This window comes from Monodelphis domestica, chromosome 6, assembly GCF_027887165.1.
Source record: "Monodelphis domestica isolate mMonDom1 chromosome 6, mMonDom1.pri, whole genome shotgun sequence".
NCBI lineage: Eukaryota > Metazoa > Chordata > Mammalia > Didelphimorphia > Didelphidae > Monodelphis > Monodelphis domestica.
The window spans coordinates 288693936-288712775 of NC_077232.1; the positions used below are offsets into that span (position 1 = coordinate 288693936).

The 18840-nt window shown below is 38.4% G+C and overlaps 1 protein-coding gene across 1 annotated transcript in view; it reads right to left on the bottom strand.

Moving 5' to 3' along the window:
* Positions 1-7671: 7671 nt before the first annotated feature.
* Positions 7672-18840, bottom strand: part of PARM1 (prostate androgen-regulated mucin-like protein 1) — a 136893-nt gene continuing 125724 nt past the window's right edge. Inside the window, exon 4 of the mRNA XM_007495679.3 lies at positions 7672-12283. Within this exon, the coding sequence (XP_007495741.1) occupies positions 12199-12283 (85 nt within the window). The 3' untranslated portion in view covers positions 7672-12198. The remainder of the gene's footprint in view (positions 12284-18840) is intronic.

An 18840-nucleotide genomic window follows, 5' to 3' on the forward strand; every position in this document is an offset into this window, starting at 1 on the left:
TAAATTACTTAATTATTATCAGCAGATCAAGGATACAGGACAACTCCAAGGGACTATTGCTGAGAAAAGTGATTATCCATTGCTATAAAAGAAACTAATGGAGTCAATGCACTTTGAAGTATATTATTCTTTTTTTTAAGCATATTATTCTTTACTTTAGTTCTTCCATGAATTTTTCTCTTCTTTTTTCTCTTTTTTTTAAACCCTTACCTTCTGTCTTGGAATCAATACTGTGTATTGGCTCCAAGGCAGAAGAGTGGTAAGGGCTAGGCAATGGGGGTCAAGTGACTTGCCCAGGGTCATACAGCCAGGAAGTGTCTGAGGTCAGATTTGAACCCAAAACCTCCCATCTCTAGGCCTGGCTCTCAATCCACTGAGCTACCCAGCTGCACCTCACTCTTCTCTTCTTTTAAAAGTAATCTAGCTATTTAACTATATAAATATATATAATAAAATATAAATACATGTATATATTATACATACATACATAATTTATTTTATTTTTATTTCTATATCACTGCCATTTTAAATTATGTCCCTGCCTCGTCCCTTATGCGAAGAATTATTCTAACATAGACTTAAAAAGAAAGAGAAAAAAGAACTGTAAAACTAATCAACACATTGACTTTACAAGTATTTTGCAACTTTCTACAGCCATAGAACTCCTCTTCCAATCTATGCAATGAAAGGAGAGAAGTGTTGTTTTTTCTATTCTTCTCTTAATGAACTTGGTCATTATAATTATACATCGTTCAATTTCTTCTTGTTATTTTTCAATTACATTTTTGTTTTGTAGTTGTTGGATATGTCTACTTTACTCTGCATCAGTTATCATTAGTTTTCCCAAGCTCCTCTGAATTGTTTATATTGTGGTTTATAAAAATAAAAATGGTGAGTTACATAAAAGTAGATGAGAAAACATGCCAATACAGGTTCAAAACTATTCAGATACTTTCAATAGATGTAATCAAAAGTATCTTCAGTGATAAAGTGAAGTGAAGCTCAAATGTGAACTTCCCTTAAGGACCAGGCACAAGGACACTAAAGAGACTTTTATAAAAATATTTATTGAACTATATAAAGACAAAAAGGATGTCTAATTCTAAGGAATTCTAAATCCACCCATATAAACTCCCTGGTTCCACAAGGAAACGCTTCTCCTATGTTTCACAGGCCACACTAATCCTCCCTGATCTGACTAACCCAAATTTATTACTATTCTAAATAAAACTACCACTATTATCCTTATAATTCTTAACTTTGTCTTACAATTATAAAATAACAAAGGCTAGCTGGTTGAGTATCAACAAGAAATTAGAACTCTGAATCTTAACAAACTCAGAGTCCAAATCAAAGACCAGATCTTTCTTTGGTCTTCTCAGATATAAACCAATTTATGAAGACCGAAATAGATATTCAATAGTGTTTCCTAAGTTGGGAAAGGAAAACACTGAGTTCCTTTAAGTCTTTCCCTCAGACAGAGAGAGGCAAAGATGTTACCTCCTCCGGCCCTGAGAGAGAGTCTGAGTGTGTGTCTGCTAATTGCCAGAGAGAGTAATTGACACAGAAAAATGGTTATAACTGTCAGCATTTGAAATTAACATGCTCTCTCAGCTCTGCTTCAAACTCCAATTCTTTCTCAAGCCAGCCAGTCTACTTATCTCCAAACTAATAAAATAACACTTTTTTTCTAATATCATCATTACAGGTTACATAGAGTAATACTATTGCATTACAGTCATGTTGTATTTTTTTTGTTCAGTCATTCTTCAATAAATAATGGTCTCTTATCATTTCTAGTTCCTTGCTGTCACAAAAATGCTACTATGGATATTTTCGCATATATAGGACCTTTTATTCTGTGTTTTCCTTGCTTGAGGTGCATGCCTCAAAGGAGTCAGAGAGTGTGGACATTTTATATGCCTTTTTTTCACTTTAAACATTATTTCATTTGGTCATTTCCAAACACTATTCATTGGAAACAAAGATCATTTTCTTTTCCCCTCCCCCTGCCCCCACCTCTCCCATAGCCGACGCAAGATTCCACTGGGTATCACATGTGTTCTTGATTCGAACCCATTTCCATGTTGTTGGCATCTGCATTAGAGTGTTCATTTAGATTCTCTCCTCAGTTGTATCCCCTTTCCCCCTGTAGTCAAGCAGTTGCTTTTCATCCATGTTTTTACTCCCATAGTTTATCCTCTGCTTGTGGATAGTGTTTTTTAGATCCCTGCAGATTGTTCAGGGACATTGCATTGACACTAATGGAGAAGTCCATTACCTTCGATTGTACCACAGTGTATCAGTCTCTGTGTATAATGTTTTCCTGGTTCTGCTCCTTTCCCTCTGCATCACTTCTTGGAGATTGTTCCAGTCTCCATGAAATTCCTCTACTTTATTATTCCTTTTAGCACAATAGTATTCCATCACCAACATATACCACAATTTGTTCAGCCATTCTCCAATTGAAGGGCATCCCCTCATTTTCCAATTTTTGGTCACCACAAAGAGTGCAGCTATGAATATTCTTGTACAAGTCTTTTTCCTTATTATCTCTTTGGGGTACAAACCCAGCAGTGCTATAGCTGGATCAAAGGGCAGACAGTTTTTTATCATCCTTTGGGCATAGTTCCAAATTGCCCTCCAGAATGGTTGGATCAATTCACAACTCCACCAGCAAAGCATAACATTAATGCTTTGCCACATCCCCTCCAGCATTCATTACATTCCATTGCTGTCATGTTAGCCAATCTGCTAGGTATGAGGTGATACCTCAGAGACGTTTTGATTTGCATCTCTCTGATTATAAGAGATGTAGAACACTTTTTCGTGTGCTTATTAATAGTTTTGATTTCTTTGCCTGAGAACTGCCTGTTCATGTCCCTTGCCCATTTATCAATTGGAGAATGGCTTGATTTTTTGTACAATTGATTTAGCTCTTTGTAAATTTGAGTAATTAAACCTTCGTCAGAGGTTTTTATGAAGATTGTTTCCCAATTTGTTGCTTCCCTTCTGATTTTAGTTACATTGGTTTTGTTTGTACAAAAACTTTTTAATTTGATATATTCCAGATTATTTATTTTGCATTTTGTGACTCTTTCTAAGTCTTGCTTGGTTTTAAAGCCTCTCCCTTCCCAAAGGTCTGACATGTATACTATTCTGTGTTCACCTAATTTTCTTATAGTTTCCTTCTTTATGTTCAAGTCATTCAGCATTCTGAGTTTATCTTGGTGTAGGGTGTGAGGTGTTGATCTAAGCCTAATCTTTCCCACACTGTCCTCCAATTTTCCCAGCAGTTTTTATGAAATAGTGGATTTTTGTCCCAAAAGCTGGAATCTTTGGGTTTGTCATATACTGTCTTGCTGAGGTCACTTACCCCGAGTCTATTCCACTGATCCTCCTTTCTGTCTCTTAGCCAGTACCAAATTGTTTTGATGACTGCTGCTTTATAATGTAGTCTGAGATCTGGGACTGCAAGGCCCCCTTCCTTTGTATTTTTTTTTTCATTATTTCCCTGGATATCCTTGATCTTTTGTTCTTCCAAATGAACTTTGTTATGGTTTTTTCTAGATCAGTAAAATTTTTTTTTGGAAATTCCATGGGTATGGCACTAAATAGATAGATGAGTTTGGGTAGGATGGTCATTTTTATTATATTGAGTCATCCTACCCATGAGCAGTTAATGTTTTTCCAATTGTTCAAGTCTAGTTTTATTTGTGTGGAGAGTGTTTTGTAGTTGTGTTCATATAGTTCCTGTGTTTGTCTCAGCAGATAGATTCCTAAGTATTTTATTTTGTCTAAGGTAATTTTGAATGGGATTTCTCTTTCTAGTTCTTGCTGCTGAGCTGTGTTGGAAATATATAGAAATGCTGATGTGGGTTTATTTTGTATCCTGCAACTTTGCAAAAGTTGTTGATTATTTCAATTAGCTTTTTGGTTGAATCTCTAGGATTCTTTAAGTAGACCATCATGTCATCCGCAAAGAGTGATAACTTGGTCTCCTCACTGCCAATTTTAATGCCTTCAATTTCTTTTTCTTCTCTAATTGCTACTGCTAGTGTTTCTAGTACAATGTCAAATAACAGAGGTGATAATGGGCATCCTTGTTTCACTCCTGATCTTAATGGGAGTGCATCTAGTTTATCCCCATTGCAGATGATATTAGTTGATGGTTTTAGATATATACTGTTTATTATTTTTAGGAACGACCCTCCTATTCCTATGCTTTCTAGTGTTTTTAATAGGAATGGGTGTTGTATTTTATCAAAGGCTTTTTCTGCATCTATTGAAATAATCATGTGATTTTTGTTGGTTTGCTTGTTGATGTGGTCAATTATGTGGATGGTTTTCCTAATGTTGAACCAGCCCTGCATCCCTGGTATAAATTCTACTTGATCATGGTGCATGACCCTTCTGTTCACTTGCTAGAGTCTTTTTGATAGTATCCTATTTAAGATTTTTGCATCTATATTCATTAGGAAGATTGGTCTATAATTTTCTTTCTCTGTTTTTGACCTATCTGGCTTTGGAATTAGTACCATGTTTGTGTCATAAAAGGAGTTTGGTAGAACTCCCTCTTTGCTTATTATGTCAAATAGTTTGTATAGTATTGGGGTTAGTTGTTCTTTGAATGTTCGATAGAATTCACTGGTGAATCCATCAGGCCCTGGGGATTTTTTCTTAGGAAGTTCTTTGATGGCCTGTTGGATTTCTTTTTCTGATATGGGATTATTTAAGAAATATTTAAGAAATCTATTTCTTCTTCTGTTAGTCTAGGCAATTTATATTTTTGTAAATATTCATCCATATCACCTAGGTTGGTATATTTATTGCCATATAGTTGGGCAAAGTAGTTTTTAATGATTGCCTTAATTTCCTCTTCGTTGGAGGTGCTGTCCCCCTTTTCATCCTTGATGCTGTTAATTTGCCTTTCTTCTTTCCTTTTTAAAATTAGATTAATCAGTACTTTGTCTATTTTGTCTGTTTTTTTTCAAAGTACCAGCTTCTAGTCTTTTTTATTAGCTCAATAGTTCTATCACTTTCAATTTTATTAATTTCTCCCTTAATTTTTAGGATCTCTAGTTTGGTTTTCTTCTGGGAGTTTTTAATTTGTTCGTTCTCAAGTTTTTTGATTTGCATTTCCAATTCCTTGATCTCTGTCCGCCTTAATTTGTTAATATATGCACTCATGGATATGAATTTTCCTCTAAGTACTGCCTTGGCTGCATCCCATAAGGTTTGAAAGGATGTCTCACCGTTGTCATTTTCTTCAATGAAATTATTGTTTCTATAATTTCTTCTCTAACTAACCAATTTTGGAGTATCATATTATTTAATTTCCAATTAATTTTTGATTTGGCTCTCCATGTACCCTTTCTGATCAATATTGTTATTGCTTTATGATCTGGAAAGGTTGCATTTATTATTTCTGCTTTTCTGCATTTGAGTGCCATGTTTCTGTGACCTTTTATATGCCTTTTTAAAGCATATGTTCTGTACCAGTCCTGAGGCATTGGCATAGACAATTCTAATTTACCAAAAGGGATTTTTTTAACCATAGCCAGAAAATAATTGTCCAACAAGGATAGGCATTGAGAAAATCTGGAGTAGTTTCAGCTGAATGAAGACCCCTTGACTGAGTTATCCTTTTTTTTTTTTTTCAGCCAAGTACCAAACACTCAGGTTACCAGGAGTGTTGTCAACCAAGTCTCTGGGATGATCTCAGTAACCTTCGAAGGAAAAACTAGGGCTAGGATATTGCTCCCAATATAGCATAATTCCCATTGGCTTTCTAAAATGATTAGATTGATCCATACCTCTAAGAGTAGTGGTTTAATGTGCCTGTCTTCTTATAGACCTTTCTCTATTGATTATTATCAAGTTTTGGGCATTTATTGGAAAAAGAAGTGAAATCTTAGAGCTATTCTAATTTGCATTTCTTTGTTGCATGTGTAGGGTGATTTTCCTCCAGCCTAGTTAGTGTAATTCCAGAAAATAAGGAGCTATAACTGAAAGACAAGTGATAATGTGTAAAAATAAAGTGTGAAGATATCCAATTAGCCCTTTCCAAAGTATGAAGAAATTTTCCTGTGGAAATTGGAAGGGAAGCTGATTATTAGATGGCTAAATATTATAAATATCTCAGTAGACTTCAAAAAAAAAACTAAGTATGCTAGCATCTTAGATCTATTAGAAGCAGTTATTCCTTTAAAATAGATGCAGAAGATTCCCTCATGGAATTAGAAGCACTGAAGCTTAGCCATCAGGGGTAGGCACAGTCTTTTGCCTTTCCACTTCCACCATGGATATTTCTTGTACTTCATAAAGATATCACCCTGTAAACATTGCTTGGGCATAGCAGAGACCAGGGAATGAAGAAACCCACCACCAGAATGGAGACTTGGGGACTGGGGGCTAATAAGAATAATAACCAAAACAAGAATGACACTTTAAGGTTTGCTAAATGCTTTATATTCATGGTTTCATCTGAGTCTCACAAAATCTTTGCCTATATAGTATAGTATTATAAAGTAATAAAACTGTGTTCCTTTAAAAATATTCTATGGTTTGTACTTATGGAAAATTACAGAACTGTGGACAGCGGCTTTGGAGATAACACTTGTTATTCTACATTCCGTAAGTTGAAAAATGCACTCATCTAGGGACAGGTTATCTGGCTATGGAAATATTCACACGAGAAAAGCTGTGCCCATCCTTCCTGATATTCAGCTGATCTCAAAATTGACCTTTACTATGATTGGTTTAAACTATTCTTGCTAACGCTGCAGGAATGATGCCTAAAAGCAGTGTATAAAAAGAATACACATACTCTATTCTGTGTGTAGATGATCTTAGTATCTACACAGCTAGCCAAATATAAACCTTTTTGCTTGATTTCTAGACTCCTGCTTACTCTGTCTTACTTACTTACTGTCTTACTTACTGCTGACTCTGTCCTCAAGGACACACTGAGATTGGTGAGTAAAGATCCCTGTGGGTTAACTTCAAATTTAATTCCACAGCATTGTTATTGTTTGATTGAATCTGACTTCATGACCCCATTTGGAGTTTTCTTGGCAAAGATATTGGAATGGTTTGCCAACAACTTGTCTATCTCATTTTATACATTAGGAAACTGAGGCAAACAGAATTAAGTGACTTGTGTAGGGTCACACAGCTAAAAGTATCTGAGACCAAATGTGAACTCAGGAAGATGAGTCTCACTTACATCAGGGCAACTCTCTATCAAGTACACCGTCTAGCTGCCCCAAATTCCATCAGATTTTTACCAAACTAAAGTCTTCATTACCAAGGAATTTGATGCTACATGTACAAGAGCAGCGATTGCTCTTTCTTCCTTGCTTCATCTGTACCTAAAATTCTTTTTGAATGGTGATCTGAAGTAATGTGGGAGCTGGAAGGGCCTTAGAGATTCCTGTTTTACAGATGAAGGACTGAGAGATGAATTGACATATTCCAAGTGACATTGGTAGTAAGTGGTATAGCTGGAATTAGAACTTGGGTCATCTTCCTCCAATTTCAGGTTCAAACAGCAAAATACCCAGTTTAAAATTCTTTGTTGTTGGCCTTGATAGCTAGAATGATCTGGACGCAAGATACTAAATCTGATGCAAAACAGCAAGTTAGGACAGAGGAATTACACCAACCAGACAAGCATTAAAACAACTTTAATGGGTACGATAATAATTGGTATGTGGAATTTCTTATGACAAATGTGGTTACAATGACATCAAATATCCAATCAACTTGCCTGCTTGTGTTCCCAGCTTTCAAGGATAGTTTTTCCCACCCCAAGAAAAATAAACCAGTTTTTTATTTGTTTGGTTTGCTCCATCATCCATTACAACCACGAATTTTAAAAGCAAGGTGTGAGTGATACATTCATTTGACAAAGAAGATTAAAGGCAAAGAAGGTGAATTATTGTACAAATTAGCATCTGGTCCAGCTATGATCTTTCCTCTTTTGAGAGGAAGAGGATCTAGTCATGCATCTATGTGAGAACAATGAAGGACTAACAGGTGATATGGAATCCAAAGAAATCTCAACAAGGGTTAGGTTAGGCAGAAGACGGGATGTTCAGGTCTGTAGCTCAACTGTCCTTGGGGCTTAGGTCTCCTTTCTATGCTGTTGTGGTATCCCTGGACCCTGACATGTTGATCATGTTCCATGAAGCCACATTTCCATTTGAAGCTAGGGACTGGAATCCTAATGGTGTCAGTGCCCAGCAGTGGCATCCCAGCAATCTATTGTATGAGGGGAGGACCTAGCCATGATGGCTTTCAGATAATGCCAGGTTAAAGCTATGGTTTTGCAACTGGAAGAAGGAGCAAGAGATTTATGGATCAGCAAATGAGAAACTTGAACCACATGCATGCCTACATAATACTTAGTAGTTATAGTCCTTTTCTGCAGAGGCTAAAAGCACATAGGAGATGAGACCTCATTCATCTTCACAATTTATCTGTGAGGCCATGGGGGAGGAAGGAACCAGAAGAACAAGCACAGATCCATGGAAGGTGGGCAACTTGGGCAGGGTCACATAGAATATGTCAAAAAAAAGCATTCATTTCTCCTGTGACTCAAAGACCAAGGCAGGCCAACCTGTCTGCCTATTTAATAAATAGCACGATGTCTCATGCTAATGATTCCCTTCATACTTTGTACTATTTATCACCCAATTGCACTGACAATGTTCTTTTTCTGGTGAAGAGAAGCTAAAAGCCTGTCTCCTTCAGTCAGTCATAGCAATTAACATGGACTGGCTCCATTTCTTTGACAAGATCACTTAAAATACACCAACAGTGATGAAATTGTTTATGATTAAGTCCAGTTTTTCACATGATGACAATAGGGAGAATTATTATCAGGATTTCTATGAGAAGCAGTCATTCAGGCTGAGGTCTACCTGTCTGCCTCCCACTCCCTTTTTTGAGAACTTGCAACGTTCTCCTTTGCGGTGATCAGTTTTCCTGGCTTCCTTCAACTCTTAGCCAGAGTCTTTTCTGCAAGAGTCTTTTCCAATATCCCTCCATGCTAGTGCCTTCCCTCTGTTGACTGTCACCAACCGTATATCTAGATATTGTTTACATGTTGTCATCCATTAGACTGTGAGTGTCTTGAAAGCAAAGCCCAACATTCACCTTTCTTTCCTTCACCAATCTTTAGCACAGTGCCTAGCACATAGTACTTGCTTTATACTTGATTATTGACTGACAGCTTGACTGGTAAGAAAAATGATGCTTCCTGAATTCTATTGTTCATAGGACTCCACATGACTATCCCAAGCTTAGTGTGTCTAAAATGGAATTCATGATCTTTCCTCTTAAATGTACCCATCTTTTGAACTTCCCTATCACTGTGAAGAACATCATCATCCTCCTGGTCACCCAGATTCTCAATCTCAGGGTCATTCTTGACTCCTCTCTCAATCACCTCTCACAATCAGTTCAAATGAATTGCTAAGTCCAGTCATTTCTCTCTCTGCATCAACTGCATATATTCCCTTTTCTCCATTCGCATAGCCTCCAAACTAATTTAGGCACTCATCACCTTTCATCTGGACTATAATCTGGAATATAATTGGCTTTCCTACTTCAAGTTGTTTCCCATTCTCATTCATCAACCACATAGCTTCCAGAATGGTTTTCTCAAAGTTCTTAGACATTTCAAAATGGCTCTCTAAAGCCTTTTGGACTTCTCTATTTGCCACTTTAACCTCTTCCCAACATGGCCCCTTCCTTACCTTTCTAGTCATCTAACATATAATCTCCCTCCATGTACTCTATCTATGGTTCAACTATTCTGGCCACGTGCATTCCATCTCTCACCTTTTTTCAGCCATTACAGTGGCTGAATCCTCTAGCTTCTGAGCCTGGAAGGCTTTCCCTCCTAACCTCCAACTCTCAGAATCCCTTGCCTTCCTCAAGATGTAATTCAAGTGTCACTTCCTACGGTAGATGTTTTCTGGTTCTATTAGATGCTAGTGCTATTTATTGTAAAGCTGCCTTCCATCTCTGGATTTATCCAGTATCCTGAAGATCTAATACCTCTTGGTTAAAATGCTACATGGGCCACTTAAGTGAATTTCCTTGTAACATAGTCTTGTGTTTCCCAGAGCGGGCTTCTTGAATTCCTCCCCTGTTCCCCAACTGGTCAAGACCTCTGGGAGTCAATGAATAAATTAGCTAACTGCCAACTTATTAAGCACCTAATACATGGCAAGCATAGGGCTAAGTGTTGGGGACATAAAGACAAAGGTGCTTCATGTTATATTTAGAACAGTGGATGTCATTGGACAGGAGAGGCTTGAGAGAAAGAAGTAGGAGTAGAGAGATGAGTAAGAGGAACTATAGCCATACGAGCCCTTTTGCTATAAAGACACTATGCAAGCAGTTTCATGGCTGATAAGAAATGGGAAAACTATCAATATGAGAAGATCAAATGGGGGAATGCTTTTTTAAAAATCATTAGATAGATGGAGGATAGAGGTTCTTTGTTTCCTGTTGCCTTTTAATAAAATAATCTCTACCCTCTAATAAGGAGCTCCTATCCTCTTTATCCCTACTAGCCCTACTAAACACCTCTAGCATAGGTTGTGGTAGTAGAACATTCTCTTTTGGCATTCGGGAGGTTAGGGAACAACTCCACTTCTGGAGGAAGAATGTAGAGTAGGTGGCTGCCCATTGTCATTGCTTAGGGGTGCAGTACACACAGTGTTCCTGTACATCAAACAGGTTAGGCTGTAAGCTCCTTGAGAGCAGGGACTATTTTTTTGTATCTCCAGAACTTAGCATAGTGCCTGGCACAAAGTAGGTTTTAATAAATATATAATAAAAGCATCTTCTCTGCACTCATCACAGGAAAGGAGGTGATGACAGGTTTGGAAAGTATGTTTGTATCACACCAAGATATGGACACTTATAAAGGTTGGTATGGTGATAAGAGCTGTAGCAAGGAAATAACTGCTATTTAAAAAAATACTATTTATTTGTGTTGGCCTCATTTTGCCCAAGTGAGCATTATCCTATCATGGTTCCATTTTCTTTAAAGGGTGCTGGTATTTAATCAAGTTTCTTATCATGCAGGAAATAAATACATGCTCTGTCTTGTCCATACAGTGAATAAGAGTTCAGGAACTGGGCATGAGTTGATCACACTGTAAATTCCTTATCTAGAAAGATGTGTAGCTGAGAAATTGAAGAGATGCCTTCAGAATGTATCTGCAGCTAATTTAGCAGTTGCTAAAAGACAACTAGGCTATGATCAGCTACCTCAAGGGTCCATGGAAAGGATTTTGTGGACTCTTTCAGGGAAATGGTAGCCGACAGCTTATCCAGAGGTTTCTCTGATACTGTCTTTTCTGCATTTCTACCCCAACTTTCCTTACCCAAATATTCACTCACCCTGAAATACTCCCACAACTCCAGCTGGGCTGGTCCTTCCCACTTCTCTCCCTCCCCAGAACTAAGCTCCCCTTAAAGGACCCTCCTTTGGCCCATGAACATGCTGCAAACACATGTGCTTTTCCAACAGAAGTTGGCTGTCTTTGGCATCCTTAATCTGAGATACCCTGTGAAGCAGAGAATCTAGGAACACGTCAGGATCTGAAACTCACTTGTTAACTCTGCCCCTCAGCAGGCTCCCTCCTTTCATGCACTTTCTATTTTGATCATTCCTTAATTAGGAGATGAAAGAGCCTGCAACCCTTTCTGTAGAGCTGCAGCTGGGATCCAGGACCAGATAAACAGAGATTAAAAAGGAATTGCAGAAACATGGCTTTCTGCAGATGAAATATCCTCTCATGATCATTTCCTCTGGCTTTCTTTTGGGGAGATTAAATGATTTTCCTACATAAAAGCCATCCCTGCTCCCCAAAAGGACATTTCCTCTCCAAAGCAGCCAAGGTGGTCTGAGCTTCCGTATTGTCTCATTCAGTTGAGATTCAGTTTGGATTCACTTAAAAATGACAGCTTTTTTGTTTTGTTTTGTTTTTCAAAGAGAGGGGAAGCAGAAACTGGAAGAGAAGGAAAATTAAAATAAAAAACAAACAATAAACCAACAAAACAGGTCACAGGATTGTCACTGGATGCATATCAGGTAATTAGCATTAATGCTACTGAAGAAGCACTTTTAAATTAAAGAACATAATATGTCTTGTCCCATTCTGTGTTCCTCTGTTAGGAGTCATCATAAAGTGGGTTGTTGTAATTGCCCCAGGATCCGTAGTCATGGTCATCTAGCAGCCTTCCGTAGGAAGAATGTCTGGAAGAAAAAGGAGACGAGAGGGTTTGGTTACTTGGGGGTGGCCCAAATTCCCATCAGTGTAGCTATTCTGGTGAAATTACCATCTATTTCTTTATGACCATCACTGTCCCTATTCCACCCTCACCAAATATACCCTTCATTATTCTGGTTCTGATTCTTAATAAATCCTACACTGAGCATCTATCTAGTTTCTGGGCCTTTTTGTATTTGAAAGGTTCTATGACAGAAGAGGTTGCCTCCCAATTATCCATGGCCCTCCCTACCTGACTAGTTTCCTTTTCTGGTCATACATGTCTCTAGAATTACTCATGCGAATCTGTGAGCTGAGCAAATGTAAGCCTCTTTCCCAGCTCTTCACAGCTTTCCCTTATTCCTTCCATACTTCTTGCCTCCAGTTCTATCACTGGTTTTTCTCTGATGGGGCATGAAATCTAGATCTTCTCATAGGAAATGAGATTCAGTGAAATATAGCAGGGCCCCCATAGCCACAGAGAATATATTCCATGATCTACTGTGAATAGCCGAAACCGTAGATATAAGCAAATATCTGCTGCCCCCCCTATATAAAGATATATCTGTCTATCTGCTTCCCCCTCCCTTCTCCTGGCTCTCAGATTTTGTTGCCAATCAAAAAACCCCCAAAAGTAAAAGTGGAAGCAGAAGAGATTACCAGCACTGGGCATCCAGGGGCAGCTGCCAGTACTTTGAGATGACCACTGATAACTAAAACCTCAGGAAATGAAACTGTGGATAAATGGACTCAACTGTGTTTCAAAAAAGTTATTTCATGCAGCAATAAGGCTTCTCTTATGTCATAAAACATTAGAAGATTAGCGTTGTGACAATGTCCTTTAGCTCGTTTGGCTCTCTGGACTCTTTTGAAGTGTGGAATAGGTAGGTGGTCCAGTGGATGAGTTGGTCTTGGAATCAGAAAGACTTGATTTAAATTCTGCCTCAGATACTATTTAGCTGTGGCCCTGGGCAAGATACTTAACCACTGTCTGCCTCAGTTTCCTCAGTTCTTAAATGGGAATATCCCCTACCACCAAAGATTGTTGTGAGGATCAAATGAAATTGTATATGTAAAGTGCCTTGCAAACTTTAAAGAGCATCCAGATTTAAGCATTTGCATAAATATCTATTAAATTTCATTTTATTAGATCTAATAGTTTCAGCCAGTAGAGATTTCTTTTTCCTTCCTCATTTTAGCTTAGATCTGTAGTGAGAAAACCTCTTCTATTAATACAGCTCAATAAGTATTCTACAGCTTAGTTTTTAGTGAATTGTCTGAGTTACTGAAATGTCAACTGACTCACCCAGCATCACAAGCAGAATTTGAACTCTGATCATGACTTTGAAAACATTTTTTATTAAAAACCCCAAATCCTACCTTTTGTCTTAGTATAAAGTCTCATGACAGAAGAGTGGCGAGGATTAGGCAATATCCAAAGATGGAAATAACACATAAAATTTAGTTAGCCAGGAAGGAAAAGTTATAAGCAGTTCGAGTTGAGTTATAAAGGAGTAGACTGACACACTGTTTCTAGTAATGATGGTTTTATTGACTGGATGATGGTGAAAGAGAGAGAGAGAGAGAGAGAGAGAGAGAGAGAGAGAGAGAGAGAGAGAGAGACAGAGACAGAGAGACAGAGACAGAGACAGAGAGACAGAGAGAGAGAGATACGGAGAGAGACAGAGAGACAGAGAGAGAGAGAGACAGAGAGAGAGAGAGAGAGGGAGAGAGAGAGACAGAGAGACAGAGAAAGAGAGAGAGAGGGAGAGAGAGACAGAGAGAGAGAGAGGGAGAGAGAGACAGAGAGAGAGAGAGAGAGAGACAGAGAGAGAGAGAGGGAGAGAGAGAGAGAGAGAGAGACAGAGAGACAGAGAGAGAGAGAGGGAGAGAGAGAGACAGAGAGAGAGAGATACGGAGAGAGACAGAGAGACAGAGAGAGAGAGAGACAGAGAGAGAGAGAGAGAGGGAGAGAGAGAGAGACAGAGAGACAGAGAAAGAGAGAGAGAGGGAGAGAGAGACAGAGAGAGAGAGAGGGAGAGAGAGACAGAGAGAGAGAGAGAGAGAGACAGAGAGAGAGAGAGGGAGAGAGAGAGAGAGAGAGAGACAGAGAGACAGAGAGAGAGAGAGGGAGAGAGAGAGACAGAGAGAGAGACAGAGAGAGACAGAGAGAGAGAGAGAGGGAGAGAGAGACAGAGAGAGAGAGAGAGGGAGAGAGAGAGACAGAGAGAGAGAGAGAGAGACAGAGAGAGAGAGAGAGACAGAGAGAGAGAGAGAGACAGAGAGAGAGAGAGGGAGAGACAGAGACAGAGACAGAGAGACAGAGAGAGAGACAGAGAGAGAGAGAGAGAGAGAGAGAGAGAGAGAGAGAGAGAGAGAGAGGGAGAGAGAGAGAGGGAGAGAGAGAGACAGAGAGACAGAGAGAGACAGAGAGAGAGAGAGAGGGAGAGAGAGAGACAGAGAGAGAGAGGGAGAGAGAGAGAGACAGAGAGAGAGAGAGAGAGAGAGAGAGAGAGAGAGAGAGAGAGAGAGAGAGAGAGAGAGAGAGAGAGGAGAGACAGAGAGAGACAGAGAGTTAGAGAAAATGGGAGGTGGTTAAAGGAATGTAAGGAAGAGGTAGTACAGATGCTAATTATTATTAGGCTGGGATTTTTGAACCTTTCCATCCTTTATCACAGTATGGCAAGGCATTTGGCAAGGAGCAAGGATTAGGGAGTAAGATGAGATATTACTGAAGCTGGGTTGGTCTAATACAGAGGACCATGAGAAGTATTCACTTATCAGGACAATGAACTATCTGGGCTGGGGATCTGGAAGCAAGTGCTCCACGGCATGATCTGGGTGACAAGGTGGTTGTCAAGGAGATGCCCAGAGATTAAATTAATACAGTAGCATAATGTTTGATAAACCCAAGGATATTAGTTTATGGGTTAAGATTTTACTATTTGGAAGGGAAAAAAAAACCTACTGGAAAATGGAAACATTTTTTTCTAGAAACTAGACCAACACTTTATACCCCACAATTGACTTCAAATTTATACAAGACATACATATAAAAGTAATCAAATTAGAGGAGCAGGGAAGGAAATGTCTTTCAAATATGGATAGGGAAAGAGTTCTTGAATCAAGAAGGGACAGAGTAGATCAATGGAGATAAAATGGAAAACTCTGATTACATGAAATTGATTATTTTTAGGCCAAACAAATCAATGCAATTAGAATTCATGGAGACTGTTAATTGGAAAAAATCTTTACAAAAATTATTTGATGAAGGTGTGCTATCCAAGTTATATAAACTATTTGTATAATTGCATGTTTGTATAATTTCACATATTTATATAAATATATAAGAACAAGAGTCATTTCCCAATTGATAAATAATCAAAGGATGATGAATAGGCAGATTTCAAAAAAAAGGCAAACTATCAACAATCATGTAAAATCATTGACAAGAAGAGAAATGTACATTAAAACATTTCTGAGGTTCATCTCATACCCATCAGATTTGCAAAGAATCAAAAAATATAATCACCACTTTTGGAGAGGATGTGGTAGGTCAGGCACCCTATAAGTTGGCAGAGCTGTGAAATGGTCTAACCATTTTGGAAAGTAGTTTAGATCTATACCCTCTGACCTTTTCATCACCACCAACTCACTCAACTATATACACACAAGATATACATACCTCAAAGGGATCAAAGAAAGACAGAAAGGTCTCAAATGAACAAAAATATTTATAGTAGCATTTTTTTTGTTCTAGAGACAAAATGGATATCTATCAATTGGGGAATGCCTGAATAAATTATGGCATATTAATCTAATGGAATAATATTATGTTGTAAGAAATGATGAAAGGGGCAGATTCCAAAAGATCTGAAAAGAATGTTATGAACTAATGCTGAGGGAAGAGCATGACAATAATTTATATAATGATTATAACATTGAAAAACAGTTGGTGAAAGACTTAAGAATTCTGGTCAAAACAATGATTAGGATTCTAGAAGCTTGAAAATTGAAGTTTAATCAAGTTTCCTACCTTTTAGTAAGTGATAGATTAGAAGTGTAGGGGAATTTTTCTTTTTCAGAGAGGATTCCCTTTGCTGGGTTATTTAGGGTTTTGAATGCCAAATTGAGATGAATAAATTTGATCCTGGAGGTGATAGGGATCTATCTACTGGACTTTATTGAGTATGGAAGAAGGGGTGGTTTGGTCAGACTTGGGCTTTAAAAAGATTGGTTTGATAATTGAGTGGTGGTTGTATTGGAGTGGGGTCAGACTTGAGGCAGGGAAACCAGAGGTATGCTGATAAATGTTTAACATCAAGCTCTCTGGCATGAACCTGCTTTTAAGTTTAATTTTCTTTATCCCTTCAAGTCTAAACAGTCAACTGAACAATAAGTCAAGTCTTGAACTGTAGTGTTTGTTGATTTCCAAGGTGTAAATGCTCACAATGGAAGTTAAATGAGCAGCTCTTGTTGGCTGGTTCAAGATGACTCCATCACACCTCTAAGAAAGATCAAGCAGCAGGAAATAGTCTAAGAGACATGCTGAGGATCTGTACCAACATAGTTTCAGTGTGAGAAGAGAGAAGGATCCATATTCTAAAGATGCTGCAAAGGGTGAAATAGACAGGTTTTGGCAATAGATTGGAGAGTGAGGAGTCAAGACATTTAAGTTGCTCATCTGGGGGACTGAGAGAATGGTGTTACCCCTTAAGAGTAATGGGAAAAGGAGAGGATTTGGGGGGGAAATAGCAAGTTCACTTTTGGACATACTGAGTTTAAGATGTCTATGGGCCATTTAATTTGATAAGTCCAATAGACAGTTGGAAGTTCAAGATTGTGGGAGAAATATTAGGATTAGATAAAGAGAGCAGAGATTTGCATAGTAATGATAACTGGAGCTAATGAGATAACCAAGTGAAATAGTTCAGAGGAGTAAAAGACAAAGGCCCAGGATAGAGTTCTATGGGACACCTATGGTTAGAGTGTTTGATCTGGATGAAGATCCAGGAAAGGAAACTGAGAAACAGGGGCCGGGCAAGTAGGAAGAGAACTGGGAGAGAACAGTGTCAAGAAAACCTTAAGAGAGGGTTGTATCCTTCTCCTCTCAAGAAGAAGATTGTGATTGACAGTCATAAAAGCTATAGGGAGATCAAGAAGGATGAGGATTGATAAAAGCTTATTAGATTAGGCAATTAAGAAATCATTTGGTAACTTTAGGAAACCTGTTAAAGTGAAATGAGGAGGTTAGAAGCCAAGGGAGTTAAAAAGAGTATGAGGAAAAGTGGAGACCCCAATAATAGATGGCTTCCTCAAAGAGTTTAGTTATTCAAGGGAGGAAAGATATGAGGCAACAAGTAATAGGGATGGATTGATCAAATAAGGGTTTTTCTTTAGGGATGAGGGATACAGAGGCATATTTGCAGGTAGTAGAGACACAGTCATCAGAGAGAAAGATATTGAAGATTAGTATGAAAGAGCATGGATAGTAGAGGAGACAATGGAATGGGATCACTTAAGCAAGTAGAGGTGTTAGCTTTGGTAAGGATTCTTCTTCATTTGAGACATGAAAGAAGATATAGTAGCAGAAGGAATCTGAGTGATGTGAGGAGGAGGGAAGAAGAGGGAGCTCTCAGAAAATGACTTCAGTTTTTTTCAGTGAAATATGAAGCAAACTTTCTAACTGAGGGGGAAGCTGGGTAGCTCAGTGGATTGAGGTGGGAGGTCCTAGGTTCAAATCTGACCTTAGACACTTCCCAACTGTGTGACCGTGGGCAAGTCACTTAACCCCATAGCCTAGCCCTTACCACTCTTCTGTCCTGGAACTAATACACAGTATTGATTCCAAGACAGAAGGTAAGGGTTTAAAAAAAATTCCTAGCTGAGGATATGGGATGGGAGAGCAAGGTGAGGAGGGATGAAGAGATTTGGGAAAGCCACTGTGATACGTAGGATAGTGAATCAATTAAGGAGCTATAAAAAGACTGTCTTGCCACAGTGGAGTTCCAGTTAAGACCATATAATAAAAATTGATGGTGGATCCAGTCAGTGGTTTTGTTATTTTTTTCTAGCTCTATTCAGTACTACAAGAATAGGTGTGATGGAAATGGATAGTGGGAGTAATCCAAGTCTGAGGATGAATAGAGCATGATCAGCAACAGAATAAGGTGATAAGGAAATCTAGAATAGAGAAGCAATTACAGTAATACAGGGAAGTATAGCCAGTGTAAGGTTGATGGCCTGAGAAAGAATTGAAGGTTAGAAGAATTAGAGATAAAGGTAAGGATGAAGATCATGTTAGGCATAGCAATATAGAAGAAAAGATAGAATGATAATAGGTTATGATCAGATAAAGAAATTTCAGATTTTATGGACATGGAAGTGGAGTATTTGTGAGTGGTGACAAGATCTGACCATCTTCGTGTGTAGCTGAGTGGGGTAGAGGGTTGGGAGTTGGGTTATTTGAAGGAGTTGATACATTTGAACATGTATGTTGAAGTCCCTTAATATGAGAGCAGGAATGTGGGAGGAAAAAAAGACT